At 39.6% G+C, this 14,518-nt stretch overlaps 1 protein-coding gene across 4 annotated transcripts in view; it reads left to right on the top strand.

Annotated features, from left to right (window-relative positions):
- CC2D2A (coiled-coil and C2 domain containing 2A) overlaps nucleotides 1-14,518 on the top strand; it is a 158,562-nt gene that overhangs the window by 48,339 nt on the left and 95,705 nt on the right. For all 4 annotated transcript variants that reach the window (XM_037829421.1, XM_037829422.1, XM_037829423.1 and 1 more), the window contains 2 exons: nucleotides 3,772-3,908; nucleotides 4,801-4,932. In XM_037829421.1, coding sequence (XP_037685349.1) covers nucleotides 3,772-3,908; nucleotides 4,801-4,932 — 269 coding nt within the window. The remainder of the gene's footprint in view (nucleotides 1-3,771; nucleotides 3,909-4,800; nucleotides 4,933-14,518) is intronic.

Consider the following 14,518-nt stretch of genomic DNA (forward strand, 5'->3'; position numbering starts at 1 on the left):
AGAAAATGAAAGAACGAAAGAAAGAATGGAGAAAAAAATCAAAAAAATCGAAATGGATCTCAGGGATATGATAGATAAAATAAAACGTCCAAACTTAAGACTCTTTGGTGTCTGTTCTAGTTTGCTAATGCTGCCAGAATGCAAAATACCAGAAATGGATTTTATAAAAGGGGGTTTATTTGGTTACACAGTTACAGTCTTAAGGCCATAAAGTGTCCAAGGTAACACATCAGCAATCAGGTACCTTCACTGGAGGATGGCCAATGGTGTCTGGAAAACCTCTGTTAGCTGGGAAGGCACGTGGCTGGCATCTGCTCCAAAGTTCTGGTTTCAAAATGGCTTTCTCCCAGGATGTTCCTCTCTAGGCTGCAGTTCCTCAAGAATGTCACTCTTAGTTGCACTTGAGGTATTTGTCCTCTCTTAGCTTCTCCAGAGCAAGAGTCTGCTTTCAATGGCCATCTTCAAACTGTCTCTCATCTGCAGCTCCTGTGCTTTCTTCAAAGTGTCCCTCTTGGCTGTAGCTCCTCTTCAAAACATCACTCACAGCTGCACTGCATTCCCTCTGCCTGTCAGCTCATTTATATAGCTCCACTGATCAAGGCCTACCCTGAATGGGTGGGGCCATGCCTCCACGGAAATATCTAATCAGAGTCACCACCCACAGCTGGGTGGGGCACATCTCCAAAGAAACACTCAAAGAAATCTAATCAACACTGGTAATGTCTGCCCACACAAGATTGCATCAAAGATAATGGCATTTGGGGGACATAATACATTCAAACTGGCACAGTGTCCCAGAAGGGAAAGAGAAGGGTAAAGGTCTAGAAAGAGTATTCAAAGAAATTGTTGGGGAAATCTTTCCAAACCTTCTACACAATATAAATACACAAAGCATAAATGCCCAGCAAACTCCAAATAGAATAAATCCGAATAAACCCACTCCGAGACATATTCTGATCAGACTGTCAAATACTGAAGAGAAGGAGCAAGTTCTGAAAGCAGCAAGAGAAAAGCAATTCACCACATACAAAGGAAACAACATAAGACTAAGTAGTGACTACTCAGCGGCCACCATGGAGGTGAGAAGGCAGTGGCATGACATATTTAAAATTCTGAGAGAGAAAAATTTCCAACCAAGAATACTTTATCCAGCAAAACTCTCCTTCAAATTTGAGGCAGAGCTTAAATTTTTCACAGACAAACAAATGCCAAGAGAGTTTGCCAATAAAAGACCTGCCCTGCTTCAGATAACAAAGGGATCCCTACTGACAGAGAAACAAAGAAAGGAGAGAGAGATATAGAGAATTTTAACAGACATACATAGAACCTTACATCCCAAATCACCAGGACACTCATTTTTCTCTAGTGATCATGGATCTTTCTCCAGAATGGACCATATGCTGGGACATAAAACAAGCCTCAATAAATTAAAAAAAAAAACAAACTGAATATATTCAAAGCACATTCTCTGACCACAATGGTATACAAATAGAAGTCAATAATTTTTGAATTGTAACGCCACTATTTATTTCCTACATGATATAAAATACACAAACTCTAATGACAAATCAGTGGTTTTGAACTCAATGTAAAATATGTAATTTTTGACAAGAACTGTATAAAGATGAGGGAATGGAGGAGTATAGGAACATAGTTTATGGGTCCTATTGAAGTTAAGTTGGTATCGAAGAAAAACAAGACTGTTATGGATTTAAGAGGTTAATTTTAAGCCTCACAGTAAACACAAAGAAATTATCAGAGAATATGACCATAGAGATGAAAAGTAGAGTATAGGTTAAGAGAAATGGGGGAAGGGGCAATGGGGAGTTAAGAAATGAGTGTAGGGTTGCTGTTTGAGGTGAAGGGAAATTTCTATTAATGGATGGTGGGAAGGTGATAGCATTACAACATTCTAATTGTGATTAATCCCACTAATGGAAGGCTGGGGAGGGGGTGGAATGGGAAGATTTAGGCTGTATATATGTTTCCACAATTAAGAAAAAAAAAAAAAATACAGTCTAAATAGATGACAATTGAATGCCAAGGATGACCCTGGATGGGAACTGAGGATGGAGGACAGGAGGCTCAAAGAGACACAGTTGAGACATAAGGAAAAAAAAAGGCGGGGGGAGTATAGAATGTAAACTTCGTATCAGTGTTGAATCTCTTGTACTTCTATCTGCATTTAATGGGACTGCATAAAAGAATGTTCTTGTTCATGGGAATTGTATATGTGAATTATAGTGGATGTTCAAGGATGTGCGCAGCTAGCTCTCATATGTTCAGAATACAGACCAATAGATGATGGATAATAGATAGGGAAGGAGGGAGGGAGGGACAGAAAGAAATAACAGTGTGACAGCATGTTAAAGTTGGTGGATTGGGGTATCAGGGAAGGGGGAGTTCTGTGTATGGGGTTTGTATTGTTTTTGCAAGTGTTCCTATAACTTTGAATTTATTTCAAAATAAAATAAAAAATAAAAAAAAAAGAAGACTACTGGTTTAATGGTGAACTGAGGTCTAGATGTGTCAATGGAGGGTAAGAACAAAAAGAAGAATAAAACAATAGACTGCTCTGTTCGGTGAAGATCCAAGGTTATGTTTTTCTAGGGATACTGGCATTGGTTGTTTTTCATGGTTATGCAGGGGATGCAGATTGTCCAAATGGCCAGTCCCAGAAAAGTTAGCATATTCAGGGATTTGGATAGGGTGACATAATTATAAAAAAATCTACCTTTAATCATGAGTTCCCAAATTACATCCTGACCCTCAAAGTTTAGCAGCTCTTGGGTTGTCTTCTTTTTTCTTCTCTAGCCCACTCAGCATGCAGCAAGCCCAGCACTCTTTTAAGAACAGCAAATCCACTCTCAGCATTGACCCCTCGGTGGATCCCACCACCCTTGAATAGAACCCAAGCTACAACCCAAGGCTCTCCATGCTCCTGCCAACTCCAACCTCATCTCCAAGCACTGCCCCTGTTCACCATATCACAGCATTCTGGATGTTTCTTTCTGTTTCCCAAACCCATCCTTAATATGCTTGGGCTGATATGCTCCTCTCACCACTGGCTCCTTTCTTGTTAGCCTTCATGTGTCAAGGCAAGGAAAACCTTTCTTCTCAGCGCTCCCCTCTCCAACTTATTGCCACATGTGTATTTTCTGCACAGTACTTATTCATCTCTGAAATTACCTTGTCTAGCCCTTTGTTTATTGTTGCTCCCTCTCCTTCCACTAAAATCCAAGTTCCAGGACAGCAATGCCTTGGCTGAATCCCCAGGCCTAGCAAGTGATGGTGCAAAGGGGCTATCAGTAAAGATTTGTTTATGAATGAATGAATGGGTGAGTGAATAAATGAGGTAATGATCGCATTTATGCAACCAAATATTATAACTTAAAAAGATTTTCTCATACATTACCTTATCTAATTCTTCCAAATTAATTCCTACATCAAATTCACTCAGCTAATGAGCAATAGAGCTGAAACTTGAACCTGAACCTTTGATTTGAATATTACATTGTTTTCACTGCCTGACACTGGTGAATTAGGTGTTGAATTATTCAGGTGTTATCCCTTAAATACTTGATCCTACACCATAATATTGTAAGTAAATGCATGCATCTATTTCTTGGTTCTTTGTATAGAAATTAACTTGGAAAATTTGCAGTTTCCAAGATTGTGAATTAAATCTTGGGTGATTGTTTTAATTCACTAAATTGCTGTTGAAAATGTTTAGATTGATGCCAATGTCTCATTTTTTTATGAACTATCTAGTGCCTACCTATAAAAAGCTTCCTGAGAATGTGCAGCCCAGATTCCTGGAAGATGAAGGCCTTTATATCGGGGAAAGACCGACGGTGCCACGCACTAATCAGAACATCGTGGAGAACAGGCTGCTGACCCAGGAGCCGGTAAGTGTGTATGTTCCTGCTCCCAAGTGTAGCCATGTGAGGGTCAGAAGGAGAGAACCGATGGAGCTGTCAGCCCACTGCAATACGGTGTTGGGGTCACCATTAGAAGCATAACTCATATAGTACCAGATGGAAAGACATTGTACTCACACAGAAAAGAGACAGAACAAGGTCAGCTTCACCAATGGATGTCGATTCCCCATAGCCAGAGGGTCTCAGTCCATGGCGTGGGGTGGGCCAGATGTCATAAAACATGCCCGCTGGAGTCAGGCTGTCTCCAGTGGATTTTTACATATGCTTGGACTTTAGGGGAAGGAATGTGCCTAGAGTCCCCTTCTCTACTAGGGGATTGGGTTTTATCTCACCAGGCCCTTACGTGTGGCCCTGAGCATGGGACGTAGCTGTGGGTCCCAGGTGAGGTGCCAGCTCACGCTAGGTGTCCCCAACCACACAGCGTTCCATCTTCATAAAGGTGCTTTCTCCAGAGTGGATAGTGTTGGCACCCCTTGTACTCTGGCCCTCTTGAGGATGTCTACAGAAAGAGGTTTATTTATTTATTTATTTATTTTACTTTTTCTATCAGTTCATTTAGTGATCCTCAAACAACACAACCTCTCATTTGCTCAAAACCCATCTTCTCCTAGCTGGATGGGCCTTCTGCCAAATCAAGTATTGGCAACCTTTTCCCAATTCATACAAATTTTTCATATTCGTGGATAGAATATTCTCAATTTTAGGTTTTTCTCCTATGGTTTTTTTCCCTTAAATCTTTAATGAATAGAAATTTAATTTTTTTTTTTGAAAAAAAAAGAAATGAGTTTTGACAATTTTTCTGCAAATGTTGCTCCTTACAAATGTTGTTATCCTTTTTCTGTCCCTGCTTGATTTGCAGGGAAGAAGATGGTTTGGAGATGACGGCAGAATCCTCGCACTGCCAAACCCCATCAAGCCATTTCCTTCAAGGTCACCCGTGTTAACACTGGAGCAAGACACTAAGGCGGAACTTGAGACGTTATATAAAAAGGTTGGCTCCTTTTCCACTTTAATACATGGATTTGCTTGAAAGTGCTTTTCTTTTGAATAGCTTCAGGCTCTGAATGACATTCCCCTTTGATTTGTGTTTTAGAAGTAATTTACTATCTTAAAGAACAAAAACAGATAAATCTCCCTTAATCCCTTCTTAGATAAGGAAAGAGTTTTCTTAGCCAGGAAAGTCTAAGTGAGCATCTTTATTTGCATATCCAGGTAAACTGCCCTTGTTTTTCTTCTTTTGCTCCTCTCTTTTCTACTCTGTTGTCTCAGGACGATTTCCCAACCCATTCTCTCTTTATTAGGTAACTGGAGACCCGCCATGCTTGCAGATCCTTTCACTGTGTTTCCCTGAGCTCTCATGATAAACTGCCTGATTTAAATCCCGGCTCTACCACTCAGCAGATGAATTAGGGCCAGGCATTCAATTTCTCTGTGCTTCAGATTATTCATCTGTAAAATGGGAATAAAAAGAATATGTACCTCCTAGAATTGAATGAGATAATACACACGTGCTTAGAACAAACGATCAGTAAAGGCTGGCTATTAAATAGAGTTGCCTCCTCATAATTATATTGCTATTGCTTCCCTGAAGTGTTGTGATATCTTTCTCAGTTCACTGAGAAAGTCTCACCTCCTTCCATAACCCACATAATTTTAAAATTGTAACATTTCAATACTGGTGAAATACAGGCATATCTCAGAGACAGTGAAGGTTTTGTTCCCGACCACCACAATAGAGTGAATAGCCCAGGAAAGTGAGTCACACAAATTTTTTGGTTTCCTAGTGCATATAAAAGTTATGTTTACACTATACTGTAGTCTGTTAACAAAGTGTGCAATAGCATTATGTCTAAAAAAGCAACGTGCATAACTTAATTTAAAAAGACTGTGTTGCTTGAAAAATGCTAACGATACCCTGAGCTTTCAGTGTGCCATGGTCTTTTTGCTGGTGGAGAGTCTGGCCTCAGTGGTGACGGCTGCTGACTGATTGCTGAAGGTGACTGTGGCAATTTCCTAAAATAAGACAATAATGAAGTTTGCCACATCAATTGACTCTTCCTTTCACCAAAGATTTCTCTATGGCATGCAATGCTGCTTTATTTTTAATTCAATTTTGTTAAGATATATTCACATACCATATAACCATCCATGGTGCACAAATCAGTTGTTCACAGTACCATTATATAGTTGTATATTCATCAATACAATTAATTTTTGAACATTTTCATTACCACACACTAGAAAGAATAAGAACAGAAGTTAAAGGAAAAAAGAACACCCCAAACATCCCATACCCCCATCTATCCCTATTATTCATTTACTTTCTGTCCTCATTTTTCTATTTATCTGTCCATACACTCTATAAAGGGGGTAGGAGCCACAAAGTTTTCACAATCACACAGTCACACAGTGTAAGCTATATAGTTATACAATTGTCTTCAAGAATCAAGGCTTCTGGGTTGCAGTTCAACAGTTTCAGGTTTTCCTTCTAGCTATTCTAGTACACTAAAAACTAAAAAGGGATATCTATATAATGCATAAGAATAACCTCCAGAATGACCTCTTGACTCTATTTGAGATCTCTCAGCCACTGAAACTTTATTTTGTTCCATTTCTCTAACCCCCTTTCAGTCCAAGAAGGCTTTCTCAATCCCACAATGCTCGGGCCAAGCTCATCCCATGAGTCATGTCCCACATTGCCAGGGAGTATTACACCCCTGGGAGTCATGTCCCACATAGGGAAGAGGGCAGTGAGTTTACCTGCCAAGTTGGCTTAGAGAGGCCATATATGAGCAACAAAGAGGTTCTCTGGGGGTGACTCAGGCACAATTTTAAGTAGGCTTAGCTTCTCCATTGCAGTAACAAACTTCATAAGGGCAAGCCCCAAGATCAAAGGCTCAGCCTTCTAAATTGGTAGCCCCCAATACTTGTGAGAATATCATTAATTCCCCAGGTGGGGAAATTTAATATTTCCACATTTTCCCTCAGTCCTTCAAGGGGGCTTTGCAAATACATTTTTATTCTCTGCCCAAATGACTCTGGGATATATTGGGGATTCACACTAACCTGCACAAACCAACCAGATTTTACTCCCTATTCAGTGTTCCATGTAATTATGTTGTTTGAATAAACTGACCATACAAGTTAAATTATATAGTGTGTTACAAAAAATATAGATTTTGCACCTAATAAACATCTCACACAGTGATTGAGGTTTTAAAACACTGTCACTACCATCCTTTACTCTTTAGTCTGATTTACCTTAGTCTGAACCAAGTCCATTCTGTTCATATCACTGCTTGAAGTCTGATCTCTATTTCACACTCTTTAACATTAGCTGTATGGGGTAATGCTGACATTCATAGCTTCCAGACTCTGGCTCTGAGTCTCAGCTGTCACACAAATACCCAAAGTTACAGGGACTGACCAGGTTATACACAAAGAGCTCAACCTCTCAGAATTTAGAAATAACCATTACAACTCCGGAATCGAGTTTGCACATTATACTTAGTTCATATTAGTGAGGCATTATAATGTTTATCCTTTCATTTCTGGTTTATTCCACTCAACATCCTGTCCTCAATGTCCATTCACCTCACAACTTCACTCCTTCTTGAAGCAGCTCAATATTCACTGAATCTGTACACCACAGTTCGCTATTCCATTCATCAGTCGATGTACGTTTAGGCCACCTCCATCCACTGCAAATCGTGAAAACTGACATCATAAACCCCACTGTGCAAATGTCTGTTTGTGACCTTCTTTTCCATTCTTCCAAGTAAATACCCAATAACCAAGTTGCAGGGCCATATGGCAACCCCATTCTTAGCTTCCTGTAGAACCACCACACTGCCCTCCAGATGGGCTGCACCATTCTACTTCCCCACCAACAGAGATTAGGTACATCCCTTTCTCCACATTTTCTCCAGCACTTGTATCCTTCTGTTTATTTTTTAGACGGTTTTATTCACATACCACACATTCCATCCTAAGTAAACAATCAATGCTTCCCTGTATAATCACATAGTTATTTATGCATTCATCATTGCCATCTATATAAGGACATTTCCAATTCTTCCACAGAGAAAGAGGAAGAGGTGAAAAACATAAAAAGAAAAAAGAAAAAGAAGAAAAAAATGACAAATAAAAAGCAAGAAAACAAAAAATAAAATTAAAATAAAATACAACAAAAAAGTCAGACAACAGCACCAACACCAAGAGTCCCATACCCCTCCCTTATATTCCCCTCTTATAGACATTTAGTTTTGGTTTATTGCCTTTGTTACAATTAATGGACGTATATTACAATGTTATTGTTAACTATAGACTCTAGTGTGCATTGACTGTATTTTTTCCCCAAAACTACCCTGTTTTTAACACCTTGAAAGTTGGCATTCACTGTTCTCCCTCATGTAAAAATATATTTGTACATTTAGTCACAATCATTGACCACTCTAGGTTTCACTAAGTTATGCTGTCCCAGTCTTTATCTTCTATCTTTTCTTCTGGTGTCCTCCATGCCCCTAACCTTTCTCTTTCAACCATTCTCATAGTCATCTTTGTTCAGTGTACTTACAATATTATGCTACCATCACCCAATATTGTGCTCCAAACCTCTCTCTCTTGTCTTTTCCTATCTGTCTGTAGTACTCCCTTTAGTATTTCCTGTAGAGCAGGTATCTTGTTCACAAACTCTCTCAGTGTCTGTTTGTCTGAGAATATTTGAAAGACAGTTTTGCCAGATTCTTGGTTGGCAGTTTTTCTCTTTCAATATCTTAAATATCACACCACTTCCTTCTTGCCCCCATGGTTTCTACTGAGAAATCCACACAGCCTTATAGAGCTTCCCTTGTATGTGATGGATCACTTTTCTCTTGCTGCTTTCACAATTCTCTCTGTCTTTGACATTTGATAATCTGATTATTAAGTGTCTTGACATAGGCCAGATCTATTCTATTTCGGGTATGCTGTGCTTCTTGGATCTGTCATTTTATTCCTTTCATAAGAGATGGGAAATTTTCAGTGATTATTTCCTCCATTATTGTTTCTGCCCCTTTTCACTTCTCTTCTCCTTCTGGGACACCCATGACACATACATTCATGTGCTTCATGTTGTCATTCAATTCCCTGAGATGCTGTTCATATTTTCCATTCCTTTCCCTATATGTTCTTTTGTGTGTAGGATTTCAGATGTCCTGTTCTCTAGTTCCTTAATCACTTCTTCTGCCTCTTCAAATCTGCTGTTGTATGTCTCCATTATGTTTTTCATCTCTTGTATTGTGCCTTTTTTCCCAAAGTTCTGCCAATTGTTTTTTCAAACTTTTGATTTCTTCCTTATGTTCGCCCAATGTCTTCTTTGTATCCTTCATCTGTTTTGCCATATCTTTCCTCAACTCATTGATTTGATTTTTGAATTGATTTAGGAGATTTGTTGGATTAATAATTAGTTGTTTCAATTCCTGTATCTTAATTGAAGTGTAGGTTTGTTCCTTTGACTTGGACATATCTTCATTTTTCCTAGTGTGATTTGTAATTGTTTGTTATCTAGGCATCTGGTTTCCTTGATTACCCCAATCAGATTTTCCCAGACCAGATGGGCCCAGGTCTCAGGAGGAGACTGTATTCAGTATCAGGTTTCCCTGAGGGTGAGACCCAGAAGATTGTCAGACTTCCCTGTGAGGCCTCTAGACTCTGTGCTTTTCCTATCCTGCCCAGCAGGTGGCAGTTGTCAGTTCTCAGCTCCCCACTGGTGTATAGAGGTGTGGTCCCTTTAATTCTCAGTGGACCCTGTTCTTACCAGGGGCCGAGGGTGTCAGAAGCCCCCCCACCCCCACCCCTGGCCCTGGGGCCTGAATTCTCTGAGGGAGGGTAGCCTCTTGACCTCTTAAATAATGAAAATTGAAAATACTCCTCGATCCATGGGCTACAAAATGGATATTGTGTTAGCAGGCATGAAAACAACATTAATCTCATTATACATCTCCATCAGCACTCTGGGGTGATCAGGTGCATTGTCAATGAGCAGTAATATTTTGAAAGGAATCTTTTTTACTGAACAGTAGGTCTCAACACTGGGCCTAAAATATAGTCAACCATGTTGTAAACAGATGTGCTGTCATAGAGGCTTTGTTCTTCCATTTAGAGAGCACAGGCAGAGTAGATTTAGCACAATTCATAAGGACCCCTGGGCTCTCAAAGTGGTAAATGAATGTTGGCTTCAACTTAAAGTCACCAGCTGCATTAGCCCCTAACAAAAGGGTCAGAATTTCCTTTGAAACTTGAAGCCAGTCATTGACCTCTCTTGTCCAGCTATGAAAATTCTAAATTGCATCTTCTTCCAATAGATGGCTGTTTGGTCTACGTGGAAAATCTGCTCTTTGGTGTAGCCACCTTCATCAATTACCTTAGCCAGATCTTCTGGATATCTTGATGCAGCTTCTACACCAGCACTTGCTTCTCCACCTTGCACTTTTATGTTATAGAGATGGCTTCTTTCCTTAAACTTCATGAACCAACTTCTCTGCTAGCTTCAAACTTTTCTTCAGTAGCTTCCTCACCTCTCTCAGTCTTCATAGAATTAAAGAGAGCTAGGACCTTGCTCTGGATTAAGCTTTCACTTAAAGAAATGTTGTGGCTGGTTTGGTCTTCTATCCAGACCACTGAAACTTTCTCCACATCAGCAATAAGGCTGTTTTTCTTTATCATTCATGTGTTCAATAGAGTAGCACTTGTCATTTCCTTCAAGAACTTTTCCTTTGCATTCACAACTTGGCTACTTGGCATAAGATGTCTAGCTTTCAGGCTGTCTCGGCTTTTGACATGCCTTCCTCACTCAGCCTAATCATGTCTAGCTCTTAATTTAAAATGAGAGGTGTGCAACTCCTCCTTTCGCTTGGACGCTTAGAGGCCATTTTAGGGTTTTAACTGACCTAATTTCAATATGAATACAGAGGCCTGAGGAGAGGGAGAGAGATGGGGTAACAGCTGGTCAGTTAAGCAGTCAGAGCACATTTATTGATTAAGTTTGCTGTCTTAAATGGTTATGGTTTGTGGCACCCCAAAACAATTACAATAGTAACATCAATGATCACTGATCACAGATCACGTAACAGATATAATAATAATGAAAAAGTTTGAAATTTTGTGAGAATTACCAAAATGTGACATGGAGACACAAAATGAGCACGTTATTGGAAAAATGGCCCTGGTCGACTTGCTCAATACAGGGCTGACACAAACCTTTAATTTGTGAAAAATGCAATATCTGCAAAGTACAATAATGCAAAGCATGATAAAATGAGGCATGCCTGTAAAACAAAATGAGGGGCTATGAGATCATTCAATGAAGCAGGGTGATGAAAAGAGGAGGTTCAGGCTCAAGTCAGAGAATCTGAGCTGCAATGGGGGCTGCTCCACTAACCATTGAGTGGCTTTGGGCCAGTCCTTTAGCTCTCTCAATTTGTCCTTTTAAATGAAAAAATAGGAATAGTAATCTTCCCAACCTCATAGCATCCTTGTGAATACTGAAATGCTGTATGTGTATGCCCTTTTTTTAACTGTAAATTTCTATAGAATATTATTATTACAGACAAGTATTAATAAATGTCTGTTTTGTGCAGAAATGGGATCCAGGGAATTGATTTACAAAGCAAGCATAAACCTTAGATCTGGCTCATGAGGGATTTCTCATCTCTTTGGCTAAATGACACTGATACATGATATAATTAGTGATCAAGACAATATTAATTTATGCACAGATCTGTAATTTTACCAGTCTGTCTCCTCATCCAGCCATCCAGCCATCCAACCATTTCAGCATGAGACATTGATAAAATGAAGCACTAAATTGCAGGTTAAAATCAGAAAACAGAAAAGTAATTAATATGGAGGGTGGGTATGAGGAAGCAAATTCATCTTATCTGTTGGCCTTAGAAGTTCTGAACTAACTGGGAAATGGACAGGAGTCAGAGAAGGATCCAGATAGCCGTTTCACTAAGGGTAGAACTGGACAGCAAAATGCCTCTTGAACCCAGAACCAAACGGGCTTCTTGCTCCATCTCCTGTGAATTATGTTCCCCACCTTGACACTAGCTGAGAAGGCAGAGAACTGCCCTGCGGAGTTTCACGTGGAGAGGAGGGGAGCGTGTGGGAGCATGAGCCAGCGAAGGGGGTGTAGTTAGGCTACAGGCTCACCTGCTGGGCACAGAACCTGGACAGATGGATGTCAGACTCCTCTGAGATCTCCAGTCAGACATGTTCTTGCTTCTCCCTTGGAGAGGAGCCAGTGCGGATTGGTGAGTGGGGAGAGGACTAAAGATTTCTTCCCCAGACTTTTAAGAGGGGTGTTTTTCCTGTTTTCTGGGCAGCAATAGGGAAATTTGGGAAAGAGAAAATAATTGCACTAAAAGGATTTACCATGTATTATCATAGAATAAAAGAAGTCAGAGAAGAGAGAAATCCAAAGAGGGGAAAGTCTTCCAAGTTCATTTTTTATAGTGCAGGGCTTTGAACATAGCAATAAAGTATGAAGAACGCATTAGAACGCATAAGAAAGAAGTAAAGGGGGTTTAAAAATGCAGGTGATGCTATACCCATCTCTTTATCTTACTAAAGCCGTTTACCTCTTAAATAAACTTGCCTTGTATATCTCAGTATTTTTACATGGTGTAGAACCTTTGATGATTCAAAGCACAATGTATTTCTTTCAGAATTAATATTTTTTAAAATTTCACTTAGTTACTCCAACCCTTTCCTACATTTATTCAGTGCTGCCTAATGCCCAAATCCACGTTTTTTTCCCCTGTTCCAAGTTATAGGCTTGCCTTTAAGTAAACTTTTAAAATTCATATGGTCTATATTTTCAGTCTTATGTTCAAACATGTCTTCCATTTAGGAGTTCTGACATGATGCAGGAGTGGAAAATTAAGTAAATAGGCAGAAATTGTTTTATTTAGAGATTGTTTATCCATCTTCTTTCTCCCTCTCCGGCTACCCTGAGAGTGACTCAAGGGCAAGTATTTGTTAACCCTAGAACTTAGCAGCGTGCCTCGCACATAGTAACACCCCAATAAAAGTGTGAGTTGAATGTCATTAAAAAGATGTGGTTGAGTTGAATGTGTTTAGAAGAAATTCCTTCTTTTCTAGTTTCTCTCCTTAACGCAACTATCTCCCCTGTTAAACAGTAGCTTTCCTCGGGACTGGCTTAATCTGGGAATCTAAATGGAAAGTCAAGTCTATCTGCTGGGTCAGGATTGGCTATTCTTGGGCCCCTAATGGAGCCCTGATGACTTCACCTCTCTGAGCTCAACCGTAACCCACCGGGTTAACCAAAACTGAGCCCCCATTACAATCAACCCTCGTTTGCTCTTTGGTTAGAATTACTAGACTACCGATTCAAATGATGAATTGTATTCCCTCCCATTAGATAATCTATGAGTTTTATTTAGAAAGGAGATAGTATTCAGCCCTGCTTTGTGGAGCATTTTTCTTAATTACCAAAGGGAAAAAAAGTCATTTTTAAAAGCAAAATATTTTGCTCTTGCTAAATGGAGAAACTTTTTAGAAACCATTAGAAATAGAGAGCTACAAAGGTATTAGATCCCATTAAAAGAAAAAGTTAAATCTTAAATGAGAATGCATGTAATTTACTATATCTTAAGAAGGAACTAATCCAAAACCTAAAAAATAAAAATGTCAAATGAGACAGTTCAGGTAAAACATAAACAATATGAAATACGGTTTGCCTACTCCCAATAGCAAATAGGGTTACAGTTAATGAAAATCAGTCCAAAGAGCCTCCTCCCTCCTTTCCACCTTCTCCCTTCTTTCTTCTTTATTTCCTTCCATTTTTCTTCCCTTTTTCCTTCCCATCTGCTTGCCTTCCTTCCTTCCTTCCTTCCTTTTTGATTTTTCAGTCCATAATTGAAAGTTTACTATATTCTTAGCTGTGCTAAGCTCTGGGAATACAGAGGTGGTGACACTTGAATTTGGCCTTAGAGAGACTCTGCCTCATTGGGAGAGAGAAACACAATCAAATGTAAGAGGCACCAGGGAACATGCAGGTAGGAGACTCCCATTTATAAAACTACACACCAATTTGAGGAATTTGTCATGATTCCAACCCCCTTGTTGGTTTTATCATGGGATAAAATTGTCACTTGCCCTGTTTTTGTTTCCTTGGCTGTTCAAGCAAATACCATGCAATGAGTTGGCTTAAACAATGCAAATGTGTTGGCTCACAGTTTTGAAGCTATGAAAAACTCCAAATCTAGGTGTTACCAAGGTGATGCTTTCTTCCAAAAGGCTAGCATCGCAAGGCTGGTTTATAAAAGACCCCAGTAATGGGATTAAGACCCATTTTGATTCAGGTGGGCCAGAACTTAAATGAAGTAACCTCTTCAAAAGGTCCTACTTACCATGGGTTTGCACTCACAGCAATGGATTTGGCTTAAGAACATGTTTTTTTTGGGGGGTGCAGAGCTCCAAACCCTTTCACTATTCTCACCCATTTATCACAGCAATATTGCTCACCTACTATGTTATAAGCACTGCTTTAGCCAGGACTCTTTTAGTTGCAA

The sequence above is a fragment of the Choloepus didactylus genome, chromosome 3, assembly GCF_015220235.1.
Source record: "Choloepus didactylus isolate mChoDid1 chromosome 3, mChoDid1.pri, whole genome shotgun sequence".
Lineage (NCBI taxonomy): Eukaryota > Metazoa > Chordata > Mammalia > Pilosa > Megalonychidae > Choloepus > Choloepus didactylus.